Below are 18,439 nucleotides of genomic sequence, written 5' to 3'. Positions count from 1 at the left end.
TTCAATTTCCGATAGTCTAGTGGCGTCCCGACCTCTCCATCAATGCACCAGTAGATGCAGTCTGACTACCAAACCGACATTTGTGACATTCCAGTATAAGGACAGAAGAGGACGTTGCATCAGTGATAGATTAGACAGTTCCTAATGAGAAGGTTGTGTAATCAGGCAGAAACGTGGCTTGTCATTCCAGGATCGGTAACCTCGGAGGCACAGTGTGGGGGCTGGGAGGAATGGTCCTTATTGTTCCTGTCTTCGCTAATCTCACCAGCGGAAGGAAAGAAAGACCAACTGTATACAATCTAAATTTCAGCTAACAACCCCGGCACTCGATGTAGCCTAGTTTCTGCTTTGATCGGTAACAAGAAACATAGTTTTATAATATATGTATTGCAATCCTGGTCTTTTCTCAGCCCTTGTGTCAGAGATCAGGCGACAATCCTCTGTAGTAGTAACGTTACAGGGAAACCTGTCTTGCTTGGATGCTCGTTGTAATTGGCGGTAATCTCAAACGACTTGTCTCATAAGTCTGGCGGAAATCTGACGGCAACACATGCATGATTCATGAATACCTACAGGTTATTCTTAGGACGGGACTGGGCATGTGCGGGAAACTGAGCAGGGGCCTTGGGCTTCTTGCGGTTTCTTCAATCGCGAAGTGGCGAGTTACAAATGCGGTCAGAAGGTAACTTTATATAGTCAAGCAGTTAGACAGGCACCGGGTCTTAAAACCAATAGGGGGACCGCCTTACCTGATCTGATTGAACTTGTGACGAGACTCGTGGCACTGTGTGGAATCGCGTTAGCGAGGTTACTCCCACGCAAGAGGAGACTGCTTCTACCGGAGAGACAGACAAACCGGATACGCTGAAACTTCAGGTAAGCACAAATAGTCGTATGAAGTCTTTTACTGAGTTGTAAGATACAGAATTGTTTGTGAGTGAACAGATATATATCTAAATATGTCTCCTTCCGTGGACATACAAGTTCAAAAGACTGACATCTCTTTAAAGTTTCTTCTCGACTGTCTACCTATGGCTGAAGTCAGTGGTGATGAATCAATGGTGACGTTGAAATGTCAGGTACGATAGTCTTTAGTATTGGATCTCTTTAACATGAGCAGACCCGTGAACCTACTGACCTTCCCTTCAATCATGTGTCAAACGGATGCACCTTTTTAGATTTGCGGGTCGGGAAGAGTAACAGTACCCTTGAACTGGGGTGGATTGACTGAAAAAGTCACGTAGGATCACTGAGTTCATGTGGCGTTGTCAGACCACACACTTCTAGATCGCCACCTAGAAGGATAAGATGGACGGGCGCTGTATAGAAGGTTCATCCATAGTTGTTGCTTCGTACGTTTCAGGACAGTACCCAGATACTTAAACTTCCTTTAGCCCCCGAGTACACAACATTCCAATTAAATTAAGGACCCCCTCCTTAACAAGATGCATCTGGGCTATGTCGGAGTTTCGTGATTAGAAAGTCCAATGAAATACTGTCCCCGATCGCCCCTGGCAGACAAAAAAACGATTTAAATCAACTACTGAACTATGCCTTCTAACAGCATCAGTTATCTCTGTGCAACAGAACACATGTTGCCAATTTGTTTTGGCCATACAGTCAAATTCGCGTTCAAATTCCTCGGGTACAGTGGCAAATTTGAGAGACAGTGGACAAGTCGAAACTGCTTACTCCGCAAAACGGACAACAGAGTCCAGACTAGTTAGAGCACAGGTGGATTATGTTCTTATGTTGTGTTTCCTATTAGAACCAAAGAAAACATTTAGAGAATCAGTCGGTGCCTTTTGTCTGATTGATATTCCTTCTCGATAAAAATAATTAGTACAATAAGCGAGTCTTCTGTGTTTTCTCAAACTTTGGTGTTGATATATTAAGAGAAGAAGCACCTGTCGACATTTGGATCCGCCCCAAAACTTAGTTTGTGTTTTCTGCGCCAAATCCATCGTTTACTGACCTTGGTCCATCCGTCTTGTGTACGAAAAGGAAGGGCCCAAGGAAGTTTGGACGTGTCACAAGGAAGTCTTTACATGTCTGAAGGAAATCTTGACGTACAACAGCCAAACCTGCAAGAACCGATATCGCCAGATCAGGCGTACCACAAATACCAGTTCCGGTTTCTTATTCACTTCAAAGAATTTGGAACTCCTAAATCTCTGTATTCAGTGGACTAAATCGGCGTTTTTCCTTGAGAAAGGCCACGTTTTCGATGGGCATTGCGTGGTGGGCCACGGGAAAGGCCTGAGTCTGGCACTTCCACATGGGATAGAACGGAAGGAAACTGTCTGCGATAGATTGCAGCTTAAGATAACGACTTTCCCCCAACTTTAGAGGGTACATTTTCATAATTGCGACCTTGTGTGGTATTTCAAAATGCGTGAAATTGCACCTTAAGATTTCATTCATCTGCTATGTTTATGAGTTGTCAAGCTCAATATCAAAGTAAGCGCCAGTCTCAGGGTACGTTTTCATATTGCACAGCAGCAATCCATAACGAAAACCAGCCATTCCCCACAGTGGTTTATCTGGTTGAAATATTTTCCTCGTATCCGTGAGTTCTAATAGCCCGACGGCGCAGCGCACACGTGTTGCACATTAAACTTGCACCGGCGATCTTGTCACTTGGAGAGCTTTTCTGGCGGTTGGGAGAGGGCAGGGATCAGACTGTGGCGTTTCAAATTCTGGGAGGCCTGCACACGTGTTATACTAAGGTTAGACAATCGCAATCTAGTTCTGCAAGGAGTGTGAACTGATGTCAGCGTGCATGTAACGTTATATGCTCATGCAGACCTAGATACATTCGCCATATGGTTATTTTCCTGTACCCACTACAGAGCACCTCAATCACTTCTTTGTTTCCTTTTGCTAACCCTTCCTCTGTTTAAACAATTCCAAAGTCAAACTTTCATGCCCTCTAGTTCATACTGAAAGATATATACGGTAGGGAAACCACAAAATAGAGGAGGATGTACCGATTAGAATTTGCTGAAAGTTGGCTACGGTTACAGAATTAAGGAAAAAGAAAAGGTTAAAGAAAATGTTAGGTTAAGAAAAGCTGTCTTTAACAAGTTAGGTTGTAACGTTTAACTATAGAAACCTTGGTGTTGGAGGAAGTTTTTTCTGTCCAACCCTCTGTATACGTAGTAAAGAGTATGTAAACTTTCCCAATAAACGTACAAAGCACGTTGTCGCGAAGATAATCTTTGTTTTAGCCTTTCGGGCATTAAAATGTCTGGCATAGCTGGGGGTTTACTTTTCCTTGACGTTTGATTCGTGAAGAGGAAGTTTCAGCTGATAACGATATAAAGACGACATCAGGATGTTGATCCAGCTGCTCCAGAGTTATACCTCATCACCTACATCTTTCCTGCATGACCGCCTAGACCTTACATGAAGTCATATCTAGTGCTATGAACCATATTGTTGTCGACAGTGGCCAGCAATCTATTTACACTGATATAATTAAAAGACGCAATTGATATGTTGAACGGTTTCAAGACGAAGTTACGCTAACTGATTATGCAATGGCGATACTCTTTGCTTTTTATTTACTCATATTTCAAAATAGGAAGTGGTTGAAAGATTTTCTTATTGACAGATGTACTGATGACAGACACCCAATTGACAAAGATTTCAATTGTGCCTTTATAGATTCATCATGAAGTCGAAAGGACACCCAGCCGGTTTATGGCTGCTGTACGTCTACGGGATCCTGTTACTGCTGCCCTGTGCCAACAGCGCAACTTTGCCTTGTCTCCAGGCCTGTCAGTGTTACCAGCATGAGGTTTACGGCAAAACCATGAACTGTGCACGGAAAGGCATGCACATGCCGCCACCCAGCATCCCCAACCCCACCAGAAAGCTCGTTCTGCAGTACAATTCCATCCACATGGTGAACCACACTCTGAACGGACCAGGATACAGCCTGCTCTACTACCTCGACTTGAGTGGGAATCAAATGGTAGACTTAGACCGGGACGCTTTTGCCAACACCACAGAACTCATGGACCTGGACTTACACTTCAACAGACTCCGCTTCCTCCACAAGTCCATCTTCCGCCCCATGAAAAAACTGCGTTGGCTCCACCTGTACGGGAACGCCCTGACGTTTCTAGAACCGGATTTATTCGCAGGACTCACCAAACTGGACGGGATCTACTTGGGATGGAATAAGATCAGATCACTGCCGATGGGAATCTTCAAAAACCTGCCTTCTCTCCAGTATCTGTACCTACATGATAATCAGATAAAATATTTGAATCTCGGACTGTTTGAAGACTTGATTCAGCTGTACGATTTAAATCTTGGCGGGAACCACCTGTCCTCGCTTCCCCTGGGGATTTTCAAGCCACTGCGGAACCTCATGCGGCTTTTCCTGTACCAGAACAGGTAAGATGGATGTTACGTTGTCCGTTTTCCAGGCTAGGGAAAAACAGCACGTTTGTGATCTAATCAACATAACGGTAGTAATTGGTATAACGTGTTTTACGTTGCTTTTAACCATGCTCATGCCAAAATAAACGTTGCTTTAAAAGAAATGCAATCCAGCGAGTCTGTCTAGAAACCTAAACCAGATTGTTTTTATCAAGACAACGTGTCAACATTACCGTCGCAAGTACTGCAGCGTTGACTTCTGCCATTTCTCAATCTTTACCCAATTTTGTGTGATTGATTCAACACTGAGTAGAAGCATGCTGGCCCATTACAGAATGTCTGTGTTTGGTATTTGATCCGCTCCCACTCATTAGCCTGGATACCAGTCCAGCTCCTCGGCTCCAGGGCCAACATACCCCAAATAAAATCTTGCTACAACCCAGCGTCAGAGCATGAGATAAGAAGTGACATTTCTTTGGGGGCATCTTTGCCCGAGAGCCGAGGAGCCAGACCTTCTATATACCCAGGAGTAAGACGTATGTAGACCAAGGAAACAGTCTGGCATCCAGGCTGCCCACTCATCAATTTTCTGCAAAAGAACATGGATCCTATAGGCCTAGCACGGCCTATCATGCAATCGCAGTATTGTTTTCAGCAACTATACACCTCTAATTGAGGCCCACTTGCTGTGACTGTACCAACTTTAAACACGTAACGTTTATACTCTATCTAACACTCTTCACCCAGGTTTTACCGCCTTGAGGAGGGTGTGTTTACGGGACTGGACCGGGTGGAGCTGCTGTGGTTCCACGGGAACAAACTCGCCATGTTGCCCCGGAAGGTGTTCAGTGATCTGCCCAAACTCCAGGTCATCGAGCTGGATGCAAACCTACTGGAGATGTTCTATGGAGACGCCTTAAGGCAAAACAAGGTGAGATTCCCTGCAATCAAGTACTTAGCCACAGCTAGAAGTCATTTTCAACAGGTGCACACTTTCGTGAGAAAGTTGGTCATGCTAGGGTCAGTCTAACGACCATGCAAAAAATTGTCACAATGACCAGGTTGGTCACTATAGTAAAAGATTAACAATGAATTGTCATTGAAAAATCTTGAAAATGTACTTCTTGTATCCATATTTTTCATGTTAAACAGTCAAACCTGTCTATACTCTATAGTCATTGCCTATGTGATGTCTATAGTCACCAGTTTGGGGGCAAAAAGGAAATAGTCACAGCTTACAGGTGGTCACTACATATAGACAGGATCCTATGGAAAAAAACATGGCCACAAGGGCCAGGTGGTCCTCATATTGAGGTGGTCACTAGTACAGTTTTGACCTCATTTTCATATTGTATCAACAATGTATTGACATTGTTAAGATCAGCTATTAATCTAAAAGATGAGATAGTAACGTCAATGTTTTTCATGTCCCTACACAACAGGAACTGGTCACCCTCAGTATGCAGAGTAACAAAATTACAACAGTCAAACCAGAGCTCATTTCTGGACTACACAAACTTCGCCATCTCTACCTGCAGCAGAACGTCATCAAAAGCATCAATGCTACAACTTTTCAGGTACAGTATCATACATGCCCTCACTCTTAGTTAAAACGTTAGATACATCATAAATTCTTATACACATCATTAATTCTAAGTCAAAGCTTACAATGTTTTCTAAATTTCCAGTACCAGTATCTTTAAAAGAATTAAAGTGACTGATATTTGGAGCTTGCAACCCAGTCCAAGTCCATTACTGACAGTAGTTGATAGAAGTATATGGCTTTGTTTAACTAAAGCTATATCTGTACCCCTTGTTCTCCCTTTTACCTTGAACTGAAGTTGTTTACCAGTGTTTGACTGCATGATGAATGAGTGAGGTTAATGAGAAGGTTCACAGGAATATTTATGCCCCATCTACAGGGACTGGCACAGCTGGAAATCCTCCTGCTGCAGAAAAACAACCTCTATGAACTGCCCAACAACGCATTCCACGAGCTTCATCAACTGTCTCATCTAGACCTGAGCGACAACTACATCCGCGCCGTCCAAGAGGGGGCATTTAACGGGCTACGGTCACTCACTCAACTGTCACTGCAGGGAAACAAGCTGCGTCAGATCCCAGAAGCAGCATTTTATGGATTAGAAAGCCTCAGTCACCTAGTCCTAGCCAGTAATGTCTTAGAAAAGCTGCCAGGGAGAATGTTGCATGGTCAGTCACAACTGTTAGAGTTGTTGCTAGAGAACAATCAAATAACGGACATTCCAGAATCCTTCCTTGAGGATTGTTTGTCCCTGGAGAAGCTGTCCATTTCCAACAATCGTTTGAGTAGCCTGTCGAAGGATGTTTTGGCTCTACCCCCTCTGACCCGTGTGCAGCTACAAGGGAATCCTTGGAAGTGTGACTGTCACCTGAAATGGTTGCGTGAGTGGATGAGCACAACTGCTGTGGACTACAGACCTGCTTACGGTGTCTCCAAAGTGGCCAGCTGCAGCTCACCATTGCAACATGCTGGCAAACCAATCATCACAGTGTCTGCAAAGGACTTTGTTTGTAAAAACAGTGAAAATCAACTCAAGGAAGATGTGGATTCCAAAGATATCGATAGTGAGACGGCTTCTAACATTATCTACAGAGAGGGGCTGTTGCCAATCATTGTGATTGAAACGATGGAACCTGTACATTCTGGGGATGGAGAATAATGTAATTATGAATATACATGAACATCATACATTGTACCAAGTCCACATACATGTACAATTATTATTATTACTTGAAATACCTCAACATATCATTATTGGTATACCGACTTAAAAACATCTGAAAATAATAGACAGGAATTATCATCGTCAAAAGTTAGAAATAGATTCAAAATGTAGATGTCCGAGTTTTTCTGTTTTAGCCTTGCTCTAGACAATTACTATGGGTTAACTAAGTCTAAGCCAATGTCATGCAATATGTACTATATCTATGGACACCATATTTGTAAAAACATAATTGTTGTATTCAGAAAAAAAATATCATCATGACTGTAATATAAACTGTTTTGCAGCTGTACTCAGTGACTTCAGGCAATTACGATAGGATTAATCTTAACATTATGTTGTATTGTAATGACTTTGTTTTGTATTTTCAGTTTTAAATCTTCCACCTGATAAAGATCATTAAGTATGAGTTTTATGATCATTCACATACATGTACACATAGTTCCACATTTTACTTGACAGTTGGAATGTATGTTATATACAAGTACAGCTCAATAAAGACTTCCTCTGACATACTTTCAGTTATTGTAGGAAGCTGACATTTTGGTGCTTCCTACAATAACAGGAAGTGGGTCAGGGGAAAGCTTCCTTGAACCGCCCTACTAAAATACAGCCTGTGTAGTTGAGAGATATCATCTAGTAGATCTACTTTACACACAACTACAAGCAAAGGGTAATACATGGTCAACACTAGGTACTATACTATAGGTCTGCATGGATAAATCAAGTCAATAAACATCATCACATTAAACACTCAAGTAAGGATGTTAATTAATTCATGAGTCTGATCATAAATGCTACACCTACACTTTTTACTAGCATGAGACACGAATGGCTGAAAAGAAATCTTGATTATAGAAGCAGTTGATTGGTCACAATAAAGTACAAGCTAATTATGACAACGGCTTGATCAAATCTGATCAGATTGTTTACAAATGCTGCAGCAGCTTTTGCACCTTCAAGACAAGGCATCTTAATCTTAATTATATGTCATACCTTCTTCCTGCTGCCTAACCCCAACTTGGTACCAAAAGGCTATTTCAGCAGGGAAAGAATAAAGACTTGGCTAATTATGACATTACAGTTTTCTAGCTCTCATCCTGGGGTGTCTGTTACAGAAATCTGAATGTATCAGAATAATGTACAGACATCATTCAGTACTTCTGTAAGTTCTACAGATACATGCATACGTATATCTTCATGACACAGCAATGAAATTTCATTAGGTTAGATGTCATGACAAATATAAATGTCATAATGACAATTGACAACTATTTTGCCATGAAATAATGGAGATGGGAGTGAAAAATAATAAATTAAAACTTATTTTGGTCACCCATGTAGATGAGGTTTTAGGAGTTGATAATAGGTTAGACAGTTATGTTGAAAACTTTGCAATCATCAGCTATATGTTGGGCCTACAGCACTGTTTAGAAGTGTGAAAAAAGTTTTCCCCATAGTCAAATATGCAATAACCAAAACATGCAATAAATTCCCAACTAATATGCAAATTTATGCAACCACCTGCTAAAAATCAATTTACAACATCACTCCTGACTAATGTTTCATTCCTTTTCAATCAATTATCAAAAATTATTTATACACGGATGCCGTGCAAAGCATGTGACGATGGTAGCGCACAGGAAGAATCAAGTACAAAGTCTACAGTTTAAGATCGGCAGAAGGTTTTTTATGGCCTTACATATAATCTTGATGTAATAATGATAATTAACCCGCTTGTACACCACTGGTTTGTGTTGACTCTACCCTCCCCTCCTGGACTGTCTGGTTGAGAGGAGCAGGAGGTAACTGTGGAGTGGGCTGGTATCTTCTACAGGACCGGCAGCACAGTTTCTGGTAGCCAGGAATGGAGCAGTAGCGTGACAACACATCCAGCTGACAGAAGATAGACTGGTCCCCTGCACAGGTATCCTCTGGGGGGAACATCAAGTATTTATATCTCAGGTATGGGATAGGTCATATGTAAATGTTGTATATGTACTTCTCCAACAAATGGTCTGACATGTAGAAAGTGGGACAGGTTAGCCACAGTAACATCCATACAAGTGTATGCTCACTCCCACAGACTTGCACAAAACACTGGGGACAAGTAGTCATAAAGTGCAAAAATGTAAGGAACTACATTGTAGATGGTGCATAGGGCAGTACCCATCTCGAGTTGAATACATGCCACACAGTCATGCAATATGGTAACTAACGGCAGGGGCTAGTATGACTAGTAGTGGTGTGTGTGTTTAACCCCCATACTCTTTCCCAAATGCTGAGTGTTAAGGACACTCACAGAAAGCAGTCAAAGTCTTTGGTAAGACAAATACAGTACAGTTCCAGTAATGCCTACAATAATCTGGACAGTTTTCTACCTGGGCAGGGCTCTCCTATACAGACTTGTGTGGCAGGAGGCTTCTTCTCCATACAGTGAACATCGTCATCATCATCATCAGCGTCCCAGGGTCTGTTTCCCGGTCCCTGACACACCACCTGTCTCTCCTGTAGACCCTGGCCACAGCTGACAGAGCACTGCAACAATTTCAATTTATTCATTTAACCAGTAATTACAGCTCAGGCCATTTTGGCCTGCTTTACAGGTAATCCTGGATACACACAACAAATACACAGTACATAAACAATTACTAAATACAACAACCTAAACATCAATTGGATCAAGTCCTGCTCCTAATGATCTATTTAAAAGAACTGAGACTAAGGAGCTGTCATTGCTGTAGCGGAAGAGTGTTCCACAGTTAGGGACCATAGTACTGTAGGCTGCTCCGTTATGTCGTGACTTTTGCTGGTGGACAGCAACAATGGACCATGTCATGGAATAGTCATGGCATATTCCACTATCTTTACAAGGGGTTGGGCTGTTGAACAAACCTAGTCATATTAATAAATCAGTTTCAGTTCTGCTATGCTCTTTGTGACTTTCAAATCATCAATGATACCTCATTCACAGAATGTTATGTTTCAATGTCTCATTAGGCTTTCAGTTAAATCATAAACTTTTAACAAGTTATTGGAACAGTAGTGCCAATGCCTTCCAGCTGATTTGTGAGTTTATGTAAGGCCACACCAAGTAAATTTTATGGATGACGTCCTTTGGAAACCCTAAATCTAATGCGAGAGGGCGAAAAAAAAACAAGAAGGGCACTAAAAAACAAGATGCCTAGATAAGAAATATTGCACTGCTGACAGGACCGTCCTGTCTGTTAATAGTTCCAAAAACGGCACTGTTTTGGAGCTATTGACAGGATTTTTTCAGTGCCATTTTTGTTTTCATTTTTTTTCCATTTTTTAACCAGGCACAGGCTTTCGGCGTTACAGGTTTCACATCAATCTGACGATTTGTGGCACTGTCGTGACTCTTTGGTCATAGTTACAGGACGTGGAATTTCTTGTTTTTTTTTCTAGGAACAGGCCCAAATCAATGCGCGCGCGGACGTCATCCATAAAATTTACTTGGTGTGGCCTAACATCACTAGTTTCTGTTTAAGGATGAATAGAAACAGATATATATGAAAGCTAAACATAACTGGATATCAGGCAACACATTTCCCACCTTTGACCACGCCCCAGTTCTCCAGAAGGATGGGCAGGGGACCCTGTTACATGGCTGCCGATTGGCCGGTTTGTCTTCCTTACAGTGCTTGTGATGGACAGGTTCGATGGAGGAGTTGTCAGGCGTGGGGCGCACACATCGGACTGTACGGATCTGGTAACCCTCCATTCCACAGGTCTAGAGCAGTGTTCCCATGCCTCCTCAACCCATCTGGGTAAACATAGGACATTGAACATGAAACAGAAAACTAAAATCCAAAACTGACATAGGCTTGGAAATTTGTAATGGTCTCCACTATCCCATATCAAACTGAAAACAATGTGGAAAAATCAATGTATACATTGAACATCTATAACACTTACGTCAGAATTGAAATATTTCATAAGAATTTTTTATTAATGGCATCAAGTGTAACATTTATACACTATCACATTATCACACACAAATGAGTCCCTTTGTATGTGTGGATGGTATTCTGCACCAAGGATAGGTATGCTTACCGGTGTGTGTGAATTGAGTACCAGGAATAGGTGTATTTGTGTGTTGATGGTGTGTGAGTGGTGTTCAGCTCCAGTGACAGATGTGTTTGTGTGTGGATGGTGTTCAGCACCAAGGACAGGTGTGTTTGTGTGTGAATGGTGTTCAGCACCAGGGACAGGTGTGTTTGTGTGAATGGTGTTCAGCACTAGGGACAGGTGTGTTTGTGTGTGAGTGGTGTTCAGCACCAAGGACAGGTGTGGTTTTGTGGACGGCATTCTACAATTCAACAAAGTTTTTATGAAGAGCACATGATATCAAATCGTCAGTACTATTATACCATGAGGATATGATATCATAGCCTATTACTAGTATACCATGGTGCAAAGAACACCATTCCCTTCCAGAAAACACCAGAAAAGTCATTATGGCTCCAAAACAGGACGTTACCTGGCTTCCTGGCAGGAGTGGATGTTACACTCTCTCCGCAGGACTGCAGGTCGTTCATCTTTGTTACACAGTCGAATGTTCATCACTTTATCATCGCTCTTTCTCTTGCAGGCATACCTCGTGTACTGCACACCTGTAGAAAGTAAACCACAACAGAGGAAACTATAATGTACACTGAAACTAATGAAGAATAGTCCGTCACTGGTTAATAGACTATCATTTGACATTTGACAAAGAATTTAACAAGAACCCTGATTGGCTCCAAGTCATATGGTCCACTGTGATGACATGGTAATACAAGTGTACATGTGGCTATCAAACAGGCATTCTCAATTCTGTTTTGATCCCTATCTAAGTGCTTCTGGCAAACACATATATTCAACACCCAAACTAATTTATTACATAAGTCCACGTACATTAAGCAAATGAGGGATGGATCCGCATAACTTATGTGCAATGATGTTCACCTTCACATAACTTCCAAAACCTATGAAATTTCCCCCATTTACATGTACCACTATGGAAGTCTCTATCTGTATAACCAGTACAATCACCCTTCTGCATAACACACCAGCTAGAAATACACGTACTACAGTAGTATTTTCTCAGTAATAATGTAAATTTGGTCTTTATTTGCATAATCTATGTCCATCAATTTGGGAACAGGTGCCAGATCACTACTATTCTGCAGGGAAGCGATCTGGGGAGAGGACTGAATCAGGTAGTAGAATAAGATGGACTCCAGGCTGAACCACTGACCACTCACCCCACCACATGACTTGGAACACACCGTCCAGGCCCTCATGACCCAGATGTACTCATCAGGACTGCCTCCAGGGATCATGTTGTTGTTGACAGATGGGAGCAGGTCCTCGTGGATCACATACTTGTACGCCAGCGTGGACGGCTCCACTCCTTTTGGGGAGATCTGTCGGGGATATCAGCCCTGGTCAGAATTCTGTTTCTTAATGATGTCTACACCCCTTCCTCTTGTTCTGATAATCCCTTTTAGCTCAATCCACTTCTTGGCATACCAAAATGCTTAATTACTGGGAAGCTCACAAGCCCAACAAACAACCATTCAATGGTCTAACATTAAACAACATGGGAATCAGAGATTGCAGGCTTTACCCGCTGAACCATGTTGTTTCGCAGCCCTTCCAGTTCTGATGAATTGTGAATTGTGGAAATACACACACACACATACACACACACACACATACACACACACACACACACACACACACACACACACACACACACACACACTGTGACACAGATACACACACACACACACACACACACACACACACAAACATGCACACAGACCAAGGAGCTTAATAATATATACCACTAAATCTCCTTGCACAGACAATTCTGCAATCCTAAAACAATACTTCACTGCCATAACATTAACAACACAGATCCCAGATAGAATGGGTGTAGTACAATATTTAGACTTAATTGGATAGATGTGAATGCATACCAGTACAACAATGGGTTGGAGCAGTGGTCCTTTGGTACCCAGGGTTTCACTATCACTGGAGCGGAGGTACGTCCATCGTGCCCCACCCTCTACAAAATGCAGCAAGGCTTCCTTCGTTCCGTGGTCCTTGAGAGCAACAACACCTGTCACTGCATTCTTCAGTGCTGGCAGATAATGATGGAGAATGTCTGGTTAATATCTTCTTATATAAGTCATTCTTTACATTAAGTCAACTGCAGTAAAGTAAAATTGTAACCTGTTCTTTTTCATGTTACCTTGGACTTTTAATGATTTTTCAGATAGGTATTGCAGAAAGATCAGACACTGAAATGGTTTAATACGTTATTACATACATTTGTGCATGTAATATTTACCTAAGCTGTAACCCCCATTAAGATTTATCTGCAAGGTTACACATATCTACCACTTAAAAAAAAAGCATGTGAGATCTCTAGTGCGGCACCCCTTGTTATGCACAGTTTTATATGCAGAATTCTACTAGCTGATGCCGATATCTTTAGACATATTTTTTTCCTGGTAGAATTATGTTACTAGATGTTATTATTTATTAATTACATACTACAGCTCCCTACCGATGAAATGTGGGGATGGTGTTGTCTCGAACACCTCGATGTTCCAGGCACCCTTAGGCAGAACCACAACCTCCTGGTACTCTGTGTCTGACTCCTCATCACTGCCAGGGATGGTGTTACCTGTTGGTACATCACAAAAAGATAAATTGTCGTTCATGGAAAGATTAATTGGAAAGTGCAGCATGTAGATGTATACATGTACTTGCTTTTGCCTTTTTGTATGTGATTCAGTGTTGTAGCCAGCCTGAAACTTGACATAACATCATGTCTTGCACTGAAGGTGTGAGGTGCTGTGCTAGAGGCTCCAGAGGTCTTCTTTCGCAACCGTTCGGAGTCTCTCTATTTTTGGATAATCACACTATCAAAACAGCTATGTCGGATAGACAGCATTTGCATCATTGTGTATTTAGCCTGGATGCCAGAAGGATTCATGGGAAAACTACATACCTGGTCTAGGAGCCTTGTCAAACGTGCCTTTGATAGTTTTACATTTAGTACTGTCCCCACCGCAGACCCCACAGTTGTCAAACTCTTTGGTAGACTGCAGCTTTCGGTCACATCCAACAGTCTGTGGACAAGAGAGATAGTAACAGTCAGGTCAAGCACATCTTGATACAGCAGACAGTGGAAAAATCATCATGTCAATTCATTACCAAAATTGTGAAGTAGTTAAATGTTCAAAAGACTGTCTTGCATATTTGTCTTCAATCTTCAATACCAAGCACATCAACTATAGTTATGACTTTTGTTAAAAAAGTTGCATCCCATTTTGACTAATAGACAAACTAACATATTCATGGTACATACAGCAATGTTGAATAAATGTTCTTGTAGACTAAATGACCACCTCGCATTTTCCGAGAGCGCAGATGTTTGTAGGGTTGTCATAGGAGCACCGAGTTCCATCAATGACATCACCAGGGAATCTGTGGATGTCACCCTTCTCACGTGATATACATTGGAGCTTGCAGGGGCTCTTTTCTGCAGAATTAAGTGTGCAAATATTTCATTTTTTTAACACACATGGCAGTTAAAAAACAGTATGCCTTATACATAACCTTTATGCAAGGCTTAGAAATAGGTCACATACACATACATGTATTGGCATAGGGACAGCCTATACAGAATTTCTGCATAAACACGCACACACACACACACAATGTACCTGTACACAACCAACAATCTGAGATACACACACGGCGTCACACGCAGACACAGACATGTGCAGACACACACAACACACTGATCGAGATACACGCAGACACACAGACACACACAGGCACACACAAAAGCCAAAAAATATCATATTGCCCATCACAAACCTCCCTCCGGTTGATGTGGTATCCAGTGGTGAGTAGTTCCTAGGATCTCTTCAATGTCGTGCACACTGCACTGCTGGGCTCGGAAATCCACAGGGGAGTCAGGGCAATCCTACATAACAACGTCCAATATGTCAGTCTGAGACTCAGCTTTAGAATGTTTACACAGTGACTTACAGTGCTGAACGTTTGGCCCAGAGAAGTATTTCTTACTCCCATCTACATGTACACTTTGTAAGATTTATACAAGAGCATTATCATTTGGCACCAGGCTTAAAAGTTGTCATGACATAAGAAAAGATTCTTTTAACAAGCAAAACTATACTATTGGTAGTGAAGAACCAGTACGATACCTAACCTTACCTGTGTGTTACATAATTCAAATTCCTGACTTTGTCCCTTGCAGTCAGAACCCCCTCTCTCTGGTCTACGAGAACAAAACAAAATGCAACTTGGAAGGTGTAGCTATCAAATATTGGACTTCATCAGTTATGAAATACAATTTTTTTTCAGGTTTAAATGTCATTTGAACCAACAAGACCAAGGATTTGGAATAATTAAACAAAAACTTACTAGAAAAAAAAACTCAGAGAAATACCGGTAGGTTAAACTGACCTTGGATTATCGCATGTGCGGTGTCTGACTCGGATGCCGATGTCACATGTCCTGGAACACTCCTCCCAGGCTGTCCACGTACTCCACCCCCCGTGGATGGCAATGGGATGTTCCTTCTGACAGGAACCTTGTAGACACCACTGTACACGAACAGATTGAACAAACATTCAGTTAGAACAAACATTCCGTTAGACAAAACATTACGTCTAGTTCTAGAGTGAAGCACAGAATGGAAAACATAGTATTCTACACCAATTAATTTGCTGTTTCTTGAATGTTTTTAATGCTCTGTTAATTCTTACTCAAACACATTCATACATATGGTCAGACAGGAGTCTAAATCCCTCCTGCTATGAAATTGCAACATAATGTAACCCAACACTAGTTACCATGGCAACAGGCACAACATTGGTTCAGGTCAGAGATCACTGTTTGGAGAAGAAGACGAAGAAGAGGAAGAAGAAGAAACTGAGAAAAAGAATATGTTTTCCTTTGGTAAACATAAATATACACCTTACCATACAAACGTTAGAAAAATAACAATGTGACAAAAAAGAAACTTACCAGCCTGTCCCCACATGACGTCCCATCCAGAGCTGGTCCTTTCTTAGTCTTACAGAAGAACGGGTTACCAGGATGGCTGCACCACAGCTGTTTACATGGGTCATATGTCTTGAACTAGAGAGTAAAAAATAAATATAATTAGCTTTGTCACAAATACACACAAAACAAAATGTCTGTTCAATGGCTAGCTTACTTGTGACCTAGGGAAGCACAATATCAATTCTATAATATAGATATCAAGTCATAAATCTGACCTCTGTATATACAAAGCAAAGATGGGGATAAAATACAGGTACAATGATTTTTATTGCCCTGTGGCCTTTCTCTTCCTACTTGAAAAGGACAAGTTTATCCATATCTATCACAGTATAACAGTATAACACTGGAATCCACCTACTGCAGTACAGAGTCTGTATCCTCCTCCAAAGTCAAAGGTACATTGTTCATCCATGGAGTAGTTTATGCCGGGATACTCTGGGATTTTAGGCCAGTCTTTTTCAAATGGATCATCATCAAGGCAGTAGTAGTCACTACAATGTTAAAGGAAGAATATTAATATCATCACATTGTCTATGGCAAACACTCGAGACCTTTATTTGCAATCAGATACAGATTAATGTACAGACATATTCATGTACAGATACAGATTTATGTACAGATATACAGATACAGATTTTCTGAGTATGATCACATTAAAACATCTGAAAACCAATAAAATAAACTAGCTAACAGACATATTCATGTACAGATACAGATTTATGTACAAATATACAGATACAGATTTTCCGAGTATGATCACATTTAAAACATCTGAAAACCAATAAAATAAACTAGCTAACAGTTATATATAGTGTGGCCGAGATAATACAGGTGTTTCTATGATAGTAGATGAATTGGCCCAATAACCTACCTGATGTGTTGTCTAAGCTCCATCTGACTGCATCTGGACCAGTGGTAGCGGCTGAATGTAGCCTGTACCAGTGGTGCCATGATGCTTCCATAGGCAGTCTCGTCAGAACAGTCATTACCATCACCATCATGCTCCATACCTAGGCTGAACAATGGGAAAACATTCGAGCTATTGCCAGATAAAATGGTAGATGTGGTTTTTGGTCATGTTTCCTAGCACCTGCACCAAGCATACATTACATGGGGAAGATCATCGTAATCATCCTCACAAATGTCTTGGCAGATGGACATCACTGGAAGAAGAACATTGACTTACAGTTTTACTGGGATGATTCTACAAGTCTGTTAATGCAAATTACTGTCTTAAGAATAAATATTGTCTTTAATATATTTAAATACTATTAAAAAGAGTCTTAATCATACACACTGTCCTAAGTATACAAACTGTCTTAAGTACATGCATAAATATATAAATGCTGTTAGAGGAATGAATATTCAGTATAAATACTTAATGCAGTCTTTCCAAAGGTTGACATACTTGATATGCACTCTGATTATTTTATATAGGTGACATTGTAATGTTATAATATGTTTCAACATCACAAATGAAATTATAAATGTACAGAAGGTCAGAGATCTTACACATGACCGGTCTCGTGAGCCACCACGAAGGCTGAGGAGAATCCGTCCTCGTGGTTGAGAGTGCAGCTGCGGAGCTCGTGACACATGCCTGTCACCGGGGCGTAACCTGTGGTGGGAGAAGGCAGAGGGATGCACCATTGACTCTCTCAGGGGCATCAATTAACACTTACTACATAGTCATGCATTCTGTATGTAGCACGTTTTCATGGCCATTTCCAACCATAATATAGTGTTAACATTGCTTGTTGTGACGTTACAATGATGTCATAACAGCACATGATATTCACTGCAAAGATAAGTGATATGTTGATTGAATGAGGAGTGCAGCTCATTACTTAGTATCTAGTGTAGGAGTAACCTGGATGCCAGCAGACTTTCCAGCAAGTTGAAAGTTGAAAGTTGAAAGTTGAAAGCAGCCTGGCTGTTTCTAGAAGTGTTGTTAGACCATGACAGTTTCTTTTCGAGGGTGAATTGTATATGGGGGATGGCGGCTTCAGCCCAGGGTGTCTAGAGGAAACAAATGCTGGCCACTAGAAAGTCTGTGCAGGAGGCTGGATGGCAGCCTTGTTTAATCTCCAAGCAGATTCGGTGGGGCAGGGGGACTTTATATTGGCCAGTCCTGTATCCATTGGCCGCCTGTATCCAACGTT

General features: G+C 41.4%; 2 protein-coding genes across 2 annotated transcripts in view; one reads left to right on the top strand and one right to left on the bottom strand.

Moving 5' to 3' along the window:
• The first annotated feature begins 450 nt into the window (after nucleotides 1–450).
• LOC109485511 (carboxypeptidase N subunit 2-like) lies at nucleotides 451–7,234 on the top strand. The gene is made up of 4 exons (XM_019789198.1): nucleotides 451–876; nucleotides 3,670–4,407; nucleotides 5,140–5,323; nucleotides 6,315–7,234. The coding sequence occupies exons 2-4, from the start codon at nucleotides 3,677–3,679 to the stop codon at nucleotides 7,092–7,094; spliced, it is 1,695 nt and encodes a 564-aa protein (XP_019644757.1). The 5' UTR covers nucleotides 451–876; nucleotides 3,670–3,676; the 3' UTR covers nucleotides 7,095–7,234.
• Nucleotides 7,235–7,505: 271 nt separating this feature from the next.
• The window catches only part of LOC109485510 (A disintegrin and metalloproteinase with thrombospondin motifs 3-like), a 15,380-nt gene continuing 4,446 nt past the window's right edge, over nucleotides 7,506–18,439 (bottom strand). Inside the window, 17 exon segments of the mRNA XM_019789197.1 lie at nucleotides 7,506–9,091; nucleotides 9,539–9,695; nucleotides 10,735–10,913; nucleotides 10,916–10,944; nucleotides 11,662–11,794; nucleotides 12,427–12,589; nucleotides 13,148–13,311; nucleotides 13,741–13,860; nucleotides 14,188–14,308; nucleotides 14,588–14,721; nucleotides 15,063–15,171; nucleotides 15,423–15,486; nucleotides 15,675–15,814; nucleotides 16,239–16,352; nucleotides 16,636–16,768; nucleotides 17,149–17,292; nucleotides 17,790–17,895. Coding sequence (XP_019644756.1) covers nucleotides 8,886–9,091; nucleotides 9,539–9,695; nucleotides 10,735–10,913; nucleotides 10,916–10,944; nucleotides 11,662–11,794; nucleotides 12,427–12,589; nucleotides 13,148–13,311; nucleotides 13,741–13,860; nucleotides 14,188–14,308; nucleotides 14,588–14,721; nucleotides 15,063–15,171; nucleotides 15,423–15,486; nucleotides 15,675–15,814; nucleotides 16,239–16,352; nucleotides 16,636–16,768; nucleotides 17,149–17,292; nucleotides 17,790–17,895 — 2,216 coding nt within the window. The 3' untranslated portion in view covers nucleotides 7,506–8,885.

This window comes from Branchiostoma belcheri, unplaced genomic scaffold (assembly GCF_001625305.1).
Source record: "Branchiostoma belcheri isolate BF01 breed outbred unplaced genomic scaffold, Haploidv18h27 scaffold76, whole genome shotgun sequence".
NCBI classification, from domain to species: Eukaryota; Metazoa; Chordata; class Leptocardii; order Amphioxiformes; family Branchiostomatidae; genus Branchiostoma; species Branchiostoma belcheri.
This window is presented reverse-complemented; position numbering and strand designations above follow the sequence as displayed.

What these genes read in the sequence shown, in the direction of transcription:
- LOC109485511 (XM_019789198.1), top strand. Translation starts at nt 3,677, where the DNA reads ATGAAGTCGAAAGGACACCCAGCCGGTTTATGGCTGCTGTACGTCTAC. An exon ending in CTTTTCCTGTACCAGAACAG is followed by an intron (nt 4,408 to 5,139) that starts GTAAGATGGATG and finishes CTCTTCACCCAG; the next exon opens with GTTTTACCGCCTTGAGGAGG. An exon ending in ACGCCTTAAGGCAAAACAAG is followed by an intron (nt 5,324 to 6,314) that starts GTGAGATTCCCT and finishes CCCCATCTACAG; the next exon opens with GGACTGGCACAGCTGGAAAT.